Below are 13,450 nucleotides of genomic sequence, written 5' to 3'. Positions count from 1 at the left end.
TGATGTCTCTGTGTACAAAGGCATGGTTTACACTCTCAGATTTCAGGATGCGATAAAATTACACATTTACCAGTCATTTGGGTTTCCTTTTTTTATTGTGAAAGAATGACAATCTTCAGTGATGTGTGTAATATAATACACATCGGCATTCAGATACTCAGTATTGAAGGATGTCAAGCCTCAACTGCCTCATACTCATATGTGTCTGATTGATCCAGGTGATTTTTAAGAGCATGACATGGATGTTATAGTCGATTAGGTGGCTTTAGCAATGTGTAGATGGATTGTGGTGTGTTTATGCAAAGTGTAGACGGGTGTTGAGTTAAACGTCCATCAGCTGGTCTGCAGTTAACTTTTTATACCTTTTTTATGTACGCTTTATGGACTACTCCTGTTTTTTATTTTTAAGCAAGTGTGAAGGTTTTCACTGAGATTGCCTTAGTTAGATTCTCCATGGACTTCCATGTTGTTAAGCCACACTTAAAATGTTTGCATTTCACAGACAAGGCTAGTCCCAGACTAAAATGCATGTTTGAGCTTTTTTAACTGAAAGCTTATCTTAAAATATGTCCGTGCCATCGTTAAGTCTCAAGATGCACACAAGTAATGTGGTTTATTAAGGCACATTTATAAGAGCTACTTAGATGTGTCCTAATTGAACTAATCTTGGCTTAATCTAAGCTCTGTCTGTGAAACCAGGCCATAAAGCATTAGATAGGGAAATTTCAAGTAAATACAAGTGGCATATTTACTTTACAGAGACATGGTAGATGCACACTTTTCAAGCAAGACATTTCACAAAAAGACATTTGAATGGAGTTCAAAAAGACTGGACATTGTGACACTGTGGATGTCAAACGTTAGTGGATCATGATCATTTATGTGATTCTGTTGTCCTACCGTTGTGAACTTGAGGAGAAAGTACTGACTTCATTCATCCTCTGAAATCACCAGCTGATTATAAGTCATTGACAAATGGCTCATCTAGTGTAATGGCATTCAGACCACTTTCAGTGTCGCTTAAAGGGTTAGTTCACCCAAAAATGAAAATTATATCATTAATTACTCACCCTCATGTCGTTGGACACCTGTAAGACCTTCGTTCATCTTCAGAACACAAATGAAGATATTTTGTTGAAAGCTGATGGCTGAGAAAGGCTTCAAAAAGGCCTCCATTGGGATTCAGTACATTTCCACTGACCCACTCACAAGACCCATAAAAGGCTCTAAAGACTTCGTTACAAAGTCCATCTCACTACAGTGGCTGTACAATAATTGTACCAAGCGGCGAGAACAGTTTTTGTGTGCAAAAAAAATCAAAATAATGACTTTATCTGCCAAGATATTGTCTTCCGTGTAGGTCTCGGACGTGAACTCACGCGATAGCGGCGCTCCTCCTCTTCCGGGTCATGTATTCGCAATGATTCGAATTCAAACGGAGGAGCTGCGTCATATTCTCGCGCATGCGTCTAGTTCACATCAATAATTTGGTGGATTATATCGTTATTTTGATTTTTGTGTGCACAATAACTATTTTCGTTGCATTGTAAAATTATTGTACAGCCGCTGTAGTGAGATGGACTTTGTAACGACGTCTTTAGTGCCTTTTATGGGTCTTGTGAGTGAGTGGGTCAGTGGAAATGTACTGAATCCCAATGGAGGCCTTTTTGAAGCCTATCTCAGACATCAGCTTTCAACAAAAATATCTTCATTTGTGTTCTGAAGATGAACGAAGGTCTTACGGGCTGTTTTTCATCTCCGCGGGTTGAAGCGACCCCAGTTATGTGATATTTAGTCTGGGGAATGCGAATTTTAGTAGGGAACCTGGCCAAAAAAACATATTTTACCCCCCTGGAACGCGACCGGATCCTGGCCGACATGGGAGTGCTGTCTGAATTGATATCAAAAGCGCAACTCTCAGAATCTTTACACAAGTTGCAAGCGAGTATGTCACTCATTCACAGACCTTTGTTGTTGCATTCAGGGCTGGCTTTATTGTGTATATATTGGTGTACCTGTATGTATATAACTATTTTGTGTGGAGGGCGGTGCTCTGAAGTGCAAGATGTCCACAAGCAAAGTGAGGGATTGTTCGCCCTGTGGCATGAAATCAGATGCGCTGTGTCCGGTGTCGCTCGGCTTTTCTGTAGGCTTTTCCAGGAACATACTCGTTTGAGCAGTTCGCGGAATGGAGAGCTGCATAAAGAAAGGTTTTGTGTTTTTTTATGTTGCAGATGATTTGCCTTGTTATTTGATGTTGAAAAGAATGGTGTGTTGGAAGTTGTAATGGTAAAGGTGTGGGGTATTTTGAGAGAGTATTCAAAAACAGTTAAGCTACACAGAAACCATTGATATCAATGTATTGGCATTCGCCATTGAGGAGACTGTTGATTGTGTTTTTATATCCGCTAATATCCAAGAGCTAATTTCCAAAACATACACAGGGAGAGAGGGGAAATGCAAACGTCCCATCTGGTGATTGTATCTACACTTGGAGGAAATGTCTGGACTTCCAAATGCTTTGCTGTTTGCAGGGTTTTTGATTATATACTCATCGAATAAAGGTGCGGAGAAAAAGCTAAACTTTTTTTGATAAACCGAATGACCGTTATGAAAACAACAATGATGATCCTGATTATGCAAATGATTCAATGATGTTAACAAAATATAAAAAGACAAAACTTTTTTTTTTTCTTGTGACAAAGTTTGAGCCAATCTGTCTCTTATGCATTCCTGCCAATGGGCAGAAAATACTGAAGAATTTAGAAAATAAAGAATCATTTTAAAAACTGTTTTTCTTGTTTTTCTTCTGGTGACGCCTTCAGTCATTTATCCATTTAAAGACCTTTTCACCAATGTTTTACACCTAAATAAAAATATTAAAAAAACACTTTTGACAAATGTTTAAAATGGTGTACACTCATGACCAGCTGCATATTACTCACTTAACTCTTTAACACTCTTTATAATTCAACACTTGGTTGTAGTACATTTTTCATGGGCGATTAATGCACCTGTGTGTAGCCTATTGGCCTCTGTAACAGAACCTGAAACGCTTTTGTGTGATTCTTCATCCACTCCAGTAGATGTCAGTATAAAGCCAAACACCACTGTTGTTTTCATAGAAGGTGTTTTCTTTATCTCTCAAACCAGGGCTGTGGTTTGCATACTTCTCCAACTAGTATGAATATGTGTAGCATGAATGTATCTGGATGTAGACATACTATATCACAAAACCTCCACAAGTAGTAACCTAGAATACCGTCTCACACTTGATGACTGCTCTGTCAAGCCCTCGTCTTCAGTCAGGAACCTGGGTGTGCTCTTTGATACCAATCTTTCATTCGAAAGCTACGTTTAGCATCTGTAAAAATGCATTCTACCATCTTAAAAATGTATCTAAACTACGACATATGTGCTCAGTGACAAATGCTGAACAGTTAGTACATGCGTTCATGAGCTCAAGGCTAGATCATTGTAATGCGCTACTGGGTGGTTGCCCTGCTCGCTTAATAAACAAACTCCAGCTGGTCCAAAACGCAGCAGCTCGAGTTCCAGGAGTATGACAATATTAGCTCAGTTCTGTCAAAACTGCACTGGCTCCCTATTAAATATTGCATACATTTTAAAACCTTGCTAATTACTTAAGCACTAAATTGTTTAGCTCCCCAGTGCTTGAGCGAGCTCATTATAGTCCTTCACGTCTATTATGGTCTCAACTCTGGCCAGTTGATAATATCTACACAGGCCATATGGCCAGCTTCAGCTCCATACCAGAATGAATCGGTCTTCACCAAGGAACTGAATGAATATTTGAATGATACCAATCTTGATCTGAATTCAGAACATTTTCTTAATTTGTATTGAGAGTAATGTCTTTCCGATGTCATATGTGATGGGAAAAGAGAGAAGAGCGAGCTCGGCCAAAGGTGGATTCAAACAGTTTGAACTAGGGATGGGCATTTTCCCAAAATATTGTATTTGAATATTTGGGCTCATAAAAATTGAATATTTGTTAATATAAATTAAGTATTTTGAGAAAATGAGAGAGACCTTTGTTTTTTATCACTATATGTCTTCACCGTTTCTGAACAAGCTTATGATTAGGCAATGTACACAACATGCTTACGTTATATCTTAAGGTTTTAAAACATTTAACAGTAGGCTATGTGTAATATATATGCCTAAAGAACAAAATCAGCGCGAGCGGAAAAAACACTAAATCTGAGTGCACCATGTTATTGTGCATAAGGTACACACACACACACACACACACACACACACGGCAGGGACAGAAAAAAACCATGGTTTACCATGCTTTCATCCAACCAACAGTAATAGACCAAAAAGAAATTAGCCTAATAAGACAGCACATGTAGCCTAATGCTGCCCGCCTCGCTTGATGTGTAGGCTAGACCTATACAATGTGCAAATTGCCCATACGTGGATTAAGTCATAATTACGAGAAAAAAAAGTCATTATTCAGAGAAAGTTTCTCATTATTACGAGTTAAGTCAATATTTCGAGAAAGTTTCTCATTATTACGAGGTGTTTTCTCGAAATATTGACTTAGCATCTCAAAATAATGAGAAACTTTCTCGAAATATTGACTTAACATCTCGTAATAATGAGAAACTTTCTCGAAATATTGACTTAACATCTCAAAATAATGAGAAACTTTCTCGAAATATTGACTTAACATCTCGTAATAATGAGAAACTTTCTCGAAATATTGACTTAACATCTCAAAATAATGAGAAACTTTCTCGTAATAATGAGAAACTTTCTCGAAATATTGACTTAACATCTCGTAATAATGAGAAACTAAGTCATTATTACGAGATGTTAAGTCAATATTTCGAGAAAGTTTCTCATTATTTTGAGATGCTAAGTCAATATTTCGAGAAAGTTTCTCATTATTACGAGTTAAGTCAATATTTTGAGAAAGTTTCTCATTATTTTGACTTTCTTATTATTAATTATTTCATTATTTTACTCAACTGTGGCGGAAACGGGCTTCCATAGGATTGCACACATTGAACACTAATTGACATCTAGAGTGTGTTTTCTGTTTATATTTTTGTGTATTTGATAGTTTTATTTCTGTTTTAATGAACTCGATCTTTCCATGTGCGTTCTAAGGAGATGAAATATATTTTGAATAGATGGAGCTGTATCGCCACTGAACTCACTGTCTTCTCTTTTTTCCACTGCTCTGTATGCAGGTAATTGCTTTTTCATAGTGTTTAAGAAATGACTCTATATTGTTCAGTAAATGAGTATTGCAAACCAGGTTTTGTAACAAACGTAACGTCCTTGTTTTACTGAAAATGTTATTTCAATTAATTTCATTTTACATTTAAGAGTAATTCAAAGTGGATTATGTATAATCAGTCTCATATATGTAAGGGATAATGTCCACCCAGCCGGTTGTTATCGCAGAATAAACCCCTCCAGAGTGATCAGGACCCCGAGGCAAAGCGGAGCGTCACTCTGAAGGGGTTTATTCTGCGATAACAACCGTCTGGGTGTACATTATCCCGCTTATTACACGGCTACTAGTCTCAAATAAATAATTATTACACACAATATATTGTCTTGAGATTAAATATTTCAGTAGCTCTTACGCAAAGCCTCTGCGAAGAAAAACAGTTCCAACCTGCTTTAAGCCTTTATCTATTGCTGCTAAATGTTGAAAATGAATGCTGAAAGGGTTAGTTCACCCAAAAATGAAAACAAGCCTATGATTTACTCACCCTCAAGTCATTATAGGTGTTTATGACATTCTTCTGTCAGACAAATACAATCGGAGTTATATTTAAAAAGTCCAGGCTAACGTTAATCCCAGCAGTAGTTGTAGTTGTGTTTGAAGTCCATAAAAAATGCAGCTGTCCGTCAAATAATGTGCTCCATGCAGCTTCGATGGGTTAATAGAGCCTTCTGATTCGAAACGATGCGTTTGTGTAAGAAAAATATCCATATTAAAAACATTATAAAGGAAACCCGCCTTGAAGTCTTCCATTCTAACCCACGGCTGTTTAAGACACAAGATGGCGCCAGCGTTAAGCATAGAAGTAGTACTGGTCAAGATAACTCGTAGTGCCCGGATGAGTGGTTGTTATCTGGGAATAACATGCCACTGGAATGCACGATTGACCAATCAGAATCAAGTATTTCACAGAGCCGTGTAATAAGATGTTATATTGAACGTGGGGGAGAGGACGCTGGCGTCGTCTGTTCGCCGCTTCTCCACCCACAAATCATGTTAATGTACTATTAGATTTAGATTTTATTTTATTTCCTTATGTTTGTGACTTGTCTAACAGTCAGAGCTACAATTGGGACTGTTGCTGATTGCTGGCAGCCACTGAGAGGACGTTGTTCCTCGTTTCGCTGTTTTCCACCGCTTCTAATGTTTACGTTTGAATTGCTGCGGTTGGTTCTGGTTTGGAGGACATTTGATGTTTCTCGCCGCGACTGCTCACTGGTGGTCTCCCTTGGGCTTAAGCTGCATGGTGGCTGAAGTTTGCACCGGGCTAGCGTCATCTGGGCCATCGTAATCGGCGTCCGGCATGATGTTGGGATGTTCCGCTTCTCGGCTGCGCCGCTGTTCCGTCCTGCATTGCGGCCGTGGAGCGGCTTGGACTTCTGCGCCGACCCCGGTGTGTCCACAGAAGTCCCCGGAAAAATGTTCTGCCTCCTGCATGGTGCTGCGGCGATCCCCATCGTTTGAATCGTCACGAAGACCCATCATCTGGTCTTCAGCTGTCCTGCCTCGGCAATATCATCAGGACACACTGCCGCTGGGAGAAATTTAAAACATGGAGTGGACCACAGTGTGCTGCGGAGCTAACAGAGACTTCCACCATCAGCTCTGTTTCTGTTCACCATCAGCTCTGTTTCTGTCCACCATCAGCTCTGTTTCTGTTTCACCATCAGCTCTGTTTCTGTTCACCATCAGCTCTGTTTCTGTCCACCATCAGCTCTGTTTCTGTTCACCATCAGCTCTGTTTCTGTTTCACCATCAGCTCTGTTTCTGTTCACCATCAGCTCTGTTTCTGTTCACCATCAGCTCTGTTTCTGTTTCACCATCAGCTCTGTTTCTGTCCACCATCAGCTCTGTTTCTGTTCACCATCAGCTCTGTTTCTGTTTCACCATCAGCTCTGTTTCTGTTCACCATCAGCTCTGTTTCTGTTTCACCATCAGCTCTGTTTCTGTTCACCATCAGCTCTGTTTCTGTCCACCATCAGCTCTGTTTCTGTTCACCATCAGCTCTGTTTCTGTTCACCATCAGCTCTGTTTCTGTTCACCATCAGCTCTGTTTCTGTTCACCATCAGCTCTGTTTCTGTTCACCATCAGCTCTGTTTCTGTTTCACCATCAGCTCTGTTTCTGTCCACCATCAGCTCTGTTTCTGTTCACCATCAGCTCTGTTTCTGTTTCACCATCAGCTCTGTTTCTGTTCACCATCAGCTCTGTTTCTGTTTCACCATCAGCTCTGTTTCTGTTCACCAGCAGCTCTGTTTCTGTTCACCATCAGCTCTGTTTCTGTCCACCATCAGCTCTGTTTCTGTCCACCATCAGCTCTGTTTCTGTTTCACCATCAGCTCTGTTTCTGTTCACCATCAGCTCTGTTTCTGTTTCACCATCAGCTCTGTTTCTGTTCACCATCAGCTCTGTTTCTGTTCACCATCAGCTCTGTTTCTGTTCACCATCAGCTCTGTTTCTGTTCACCATCAGCTCTGTTTCTGTTTCACCATCAGCTCTGTTTCTGTTTCACCATCAGCTCTGTTTCTGTTCACCATCAGCTCTGTTTCTGTTTCACCATCAGCTCTGTTTCTGTTCACCATCAGCTCTGTTTCTGTTCACCATCAGCTCTGTTTCTGTTCACCATCAGCTCTGTTTCTGTTTCACCATCAGCTCTGTTTCTGTTCACCATCAGCTCTGTTTCTGTTTCACCATCAGCTCTGTTTCTGTTCACCATCAGCTCTGTTTCTGTTTCACCATCAGCTCTGTTTCTGTTCACCATCAGCTCTGTTTCTGTTCACCATCAGCTCTGTTTCTGTTCACCATCAGCTCTGTTTCTGTTCTGTTTTCTGTGTTGGTTGATTGTTTGTAGTATTCTATATTTTTACTTTTTATTCATTTTTTGTGTTATCCCCCCCCCCCCCCCTTTGTTGCACTTTGAGATTCTTCGGAATGAAAAGTGCATTATAAATAAAATCTATTATTATTATTATTATTATATTGAGAATAGCAGAGCTAGAGAGAACTGCTGTGGATGGAGCTGTATTGTCACTGAACTCACTACTTTCTCTTTTTTCCACTGCTCTGTTCAGGAAAATAAATTTCATCAAATCATCTACATTCTGTGTGCGTGCTTTGAAGAGTGGGACAAACCGGGCCAGAGCGAAATCCAAAATGGTCACACCTGTGCCTAAGTGAGTATAGGGTCAGTGCACTCTATAAACTATGGAAGCTTGTTCTGCCATGTTTCACAGATATTTTTTCAAACATTTTGAGGCAAACATGAAGTTGTGAGTTATAAAATCTGAACTGCGATATAAATGACCAATTCTGAGAAGAAAAAAACCCTGTCAGAATTGTGAGATATATAGTAGAAGTTCCTTTTATTATTGTGTTTGTGGCGTAAATAATTTTCAGATTTTTTTTTTTTAAATCAATCTTTTTGAGTTCTGACAACTTCTAATAAAATTATGTTCAACCAACAACCTACATTGAGTTTTGATTACTCAACAAGAACAAAACAAAAATTAGTTGTTCAAACTAATTTCAACATTATTGAGTGGTGGCGCTGGAATCAATTCATCTTATCTATTTGAATTAAAAATGAACAACTATAGCTGGCACATGATAAATGTAACTCCTTTGATTGTTATTATGGTTCGGCTGATAAAGGCTGTGTCCCAAATGGCACTTCATGTCGTGTGTGCGTGTCCATTAAGTCCACAAAAGACTGGATGAATATTTGAATGCTGCCAATCCCGATCTGAATTCTGACGTGTGACGCAGCCTGAATAATAATGACACGCGTCGCGAGGCTTCTTGTTTTTTGTTCTCCGTTCTCTCAGCTGATGGAGTTTGGGTTCCCTGCCACTGACTCTGGCTTGCTTAGTCGGGGAAACTTAATATTCAGCAGTATTATTGATCTGACTGAACTGAGCTGGTCTATGACATCATTTTTACCGATAAAATTAGCTAATATAATAATTGATGATCTTCACAATGGAACCGAATCAACACTGACTTCAGCTGAATAACTGCTGAAATGCTTTATAAAGCTGCTTTAAAACTATACACTTAAAAAAAAATGTGGGTTTAACTTAAAAAAGTAAGTAACCTGGTTGCCTTAAAATGTTGAGTTTATTGAAATTAAAAATTTTAGTTGATACAATGAAGGACATTGGTTTAATAAATAGAAACTCAAAATATTATTGTATCTGAACCACATAAAAAAAATTGATTAATCATGAAAATAGCACTATTTGGCTGCATCATCACAAATAAAATACACACAATTACCCAATATGCTTTTAATAATACAAAATCTTTTATTTTAATGAAGGTTGTCGATTCTCAAAAATGTAATTGTATTCACTCAATTTTTTAATTTCAATAAACTCAAAATTTGAAGGCAACCAGATAACTTATGTTTTAAATATTTTTTTTACAGTGTATGTATTGTATAAAGCTGACTTGACTATTCAGACACAGCCTTGGTAAACTCAAACTCCAGGCCGCACCTGATATCATTGGTTAACTTCACTGAATTATCAAAAATAAGCATTACAAGTTTGGTTATGTTACATAAAAATTACAAATTAAATTATTTCCCAGAAAGAATATTATATCTGCAATAATTATAACAACTATCTCATGATATAACATTAATGCGATTATGAAAAATTGAGGATAATGGGATTGTACTAGTGTGCCCTTTGAGACTTTCAGTAGAGTGGCTGCGTTGCTTTGTGGGGGAAAAAAATTATATATATATATATATATATATATATATATATATATATATATATATATATATACACACACACACAGACACACACACACAGCTGATTCTGATTGACCATCAATGGAGATGTTTTTGCTGCCAGATGGTCCAGCAGGCATTGGGGTCATTCCAGCCAAACCTCGACCCCTCAACCGTATGAGCCAACAAAAAATAAAACACACATTAAACAAGAGTTTGATGCTCCAGTAAACTTTGAAGTTTGGACCAGTAAACAAGCACCACTGCAGACCCTGAGCGATGTGTGTGTTCTTTAGTGATTGCTTCAGTCTGTGTTTGAGAGTGAGGTTATGACTCAGAAAAACTGCCTGTTATCTGCTGTGCAAATAAACCTTGTTTTATTTGTTGATTTCGGGAGGACTAATATCATTTCTTCATACTGTATTATAAGCATGCATGTAAACGGACGAGTTCTGTCTACATTAAAGAGCATAAAATGGCCGTCTGGTTGTCATAATTGATTCTCTGTTGAAGTCTCGTCCTTGTATTGCTGGTGTGAGGATCAGGCATTGCACAGGTTTTCATAGCAGCATTTCCAGCCTTTCCTTTGACACATGTCCAAGCTCACGCAGCCTTTCTCTCCAGTGCCTGTGAAAGAGAAGATTTGAAACGGGTTAAATTTGTATCATAGCATTACCTTCCTTTTCCCAGTTTGAAACATCGATGCCGAGTGATGCCACACTAAAACCTTTTGTTGTTGTTGCGTTTATTTCAGCTGTGCTTTAAGATGGTTTGCACTCTAGGCTGTTAGTCGTGCTCTACAACTGTGATGTTTCCAACATTAGTCACTGTGATGAAATGGCTCCACTGATCTTTGAAGTCTGGATTGCGACTGATTGTGTAATGCGTGCTGAAGTTGCGCACTCGTTTACCTCTGCTGTAGCAGGCCTGAGGAACTTTACTCCTGCAGTGTAGGACCATGTTCCTCACCATCAGGAAATCCTCCCCGTAGCAGTCGATTTGATGATCCGCTGCACCGCAAACAAACAAGCACACCTTCAGCTTATTGTCAAAACCGTACAGCTCTCAAAAAAATTATTGCATGATGCTGTTCACTTAATTTAAAGTAACTCATCTTGATTTAACACCATTATATCAGGTCTCTGGTTCAAATCTAACTGCTTCATGTTATATTGGCATAAAACCGTGACTCTTTGACATTTTCAAATAACGTGATTCAATCAAGTGACCCAAACAAACAGGACTTTCACTTCCCATCATTCGGAGAGTAAATATTTAAATAAAGTGCTATTTTATTAGCCTAGAAATCTAGACGCCCCCTAGCGGCAGCAAATCTAATCTGCCGCCAGTGTCGTCTAGCAACTCTCAATACCCTTCTGAGCTGTAAACGCCAAACTCTGGTCGGGCCAATCACATCGTGTATAGAGTCGGTGGGCGACGACGACATAATGACATAGTGGGCATAATGACGACGGCCGAGTTGCGTTTGCGTGCTTCTAGTAAACACAGAAACTGGCGAACGGCGGTCTTTCGAATCAGCTTTGACCGCGACTCTGGAAGACTTGGAGTTAAGCTTTTCTCTGAGAAAAGAACAAAGAACGGCACTGAAGTCATTCTTAAAAAGGGAAGATGTGTTCAGAGTTTAGCCGACCGGATACGGCGAATGTTTAATCTGTCAGCGAGCTCTGCTTCACCTTCGTTGCTCTGGTTGGTGTAGCGCTATCCTATCGCGTGCAGAGGGAGTTTGACAGACAACCGTTTATCCGCCCCTCAGATTGAGCTGTCAATGGTGAGTTTCCAGACCAAACATCTTGATGTGGGTCTGGCTTGTCAGGCTACTATTTTATGCATTTTTAACAAGATGAGAAAATGGAGAGACTTTTAATGTTGGTATTTAAAAGTGTGTGTTATGTTAGTGTTTTTAAAGGTTACCATTGTGGTGAAGTGTAGAGCTTGTGCTCGGGCTGAGGACCTGCTAATAACGATTAAAGCTGTTTTAATGATAAAAAGCAGCTACTTTGGGCACGCCATGGATGTAAAAAAAAACATCTTCTGGATAGACAATAAAGATTTTGTAAAAGGTTTTCTTGTTACATAGCATTTATAAATTTGTAATTACACTGGATTACTTGTTATGGTTTTTGTTTGATATTCACTGTAGATTTATTGAACTTGATAGTTTTGGACAAAATGAAGGATGTTAACCTGATTCCACTAAATGGCATTGAAATAACCATACGTAAAAAACTTAAGTTTACAGAAATAAACAATGTTAATTAAATTCAACATAACCCAGTTACTTGGAACCAGTTGACATAAATCCAACCTATCGTTTTTTTTTTTTTTTTTACTACATTAAAATACCAAATAAATACTGTCCCATACCTCATGAATATCTGAATACTATCATTCAAAGGCTTGGGGTCAATGCGATATTTTGATAACACTTTATTGTACAGTGTCTTTGTTACATGTACATGTCCTTACTGTATAATTACAGTGAATTTTACATGAGAATGAACCCTAACCCTACAGTAAGTACATGTTGTTCTCAGTGCTTAAGGTATAATTACAGTATAACAATGGCACATTAAAATAAAGTTTAACCAATATTTTATTTGTAGAGAAATTAATACTTTTATTCAACAATGATGCAATTCATTGAATGAAAGTAACTTGTACGTTGCTACAAAAAGATTTTGTTCTTTTGAACTTGTTTATTAATTAAATAATTTTGAAAATATCAAAAAAATACATATGAAGCAGCTCGTTTCCAATATTGATAATTATCATATCTGAATGATTTCTGAAGCGTCATGTGACACTGAAGCCAGCTGAAAACTCAGCTTTGATCACAGGAATAAATGACATGTTAACCTGTAAACGGTGACCCCGCCTTTTGAACATAGACGCGAAAATCCCAATTCAAATATGGGTAATTTATGAATGCTCTGGGATACAGATCTAAGGTTGGTCTCAGTTTAAAGAAGCATTCAGCAGATTATTACTAAAATGAAAAAAAGTTATAGAAGTATAAGTTTACTCTAAGGCAAATGTACTGTATTAAACATTTAGTTATATATTTTTCTCTAAAATATTTAATTTGGACTCTAAAAATGCTCTAAAATCAAAGCCGTTTGTCTAACCAAGTTTGATCCAAAGGTAAAGTTTTCACTAAATGTGAGGTTTGGGTGTTTGTTTTGCTGTTATACCAAAAAAAACATAATCTGTTACATTTTTCTCCTGTTACAAATGAATACATTTCTGTCCCAGTATCACAAATATATGGAAGTCTCAGAGATTTCCAATGACAGGATTTGTCAAAATTGTTGTTATAAAATAATGTAATAATTTTGTAATATGAAACATGACACCGGTCACTGGGGAAGGAATGCTAAAAAGTTTTAAAGTACTGTTTCTATGGTGATGTATACACACACACAC

At 38.2% G+C, this 13,450-nt stretch overlaps 1 protein-coding gene across 1 annotated transcript in view; it reads right to left on the bottom strand.

Moving 5' to 3' along the window:
- Positions 1-10,366: 10,366 nt before the first annotated feature.
- wu:fj16a03 (uncharacterized protein LOC335475 homolog) overlaps positions 10,367-13,450 on the bottom strand; it is a 5,942-nt gene continuing 2,858 nt past the window's right edge. The window contains exons 2-3 of the mRNA XM_067421701.1: positions 10,918-11,016; positions 10,367-10,633 (exon numbers count right to left, since the gene is read on the bottom strand). Coding sequence (XP_067277802.1) covers positions 10,548-10,633; positions 10,918-11,016 — 185 coding nt within the window. The 3' untranslated portion in view covers positions 10,367-10,547. The remainder of the gene's footprint in view (positions 10,634-10,917; positions 11,017-13,450) is intronic.

Source organism: Pseudorasbora parva, chromosome 17, assembly GCF_024679245.1.
Source record: "Pseudorasbora parva isolate DD20220531a chromosome 17, ASM2467924v1, whole genome shotgun sequence".
Taxonomy (NCBI): domain Eukaryota; kingdom Metazoa; phylum Chordata; class Actinopteri; order Cypriniformes; family Gobionidae; genus Pseudorasbora; species Pseudorasbora parva.
This window is presented reverse-complemented; position numbering and strand designations above follow the sequence as displayed.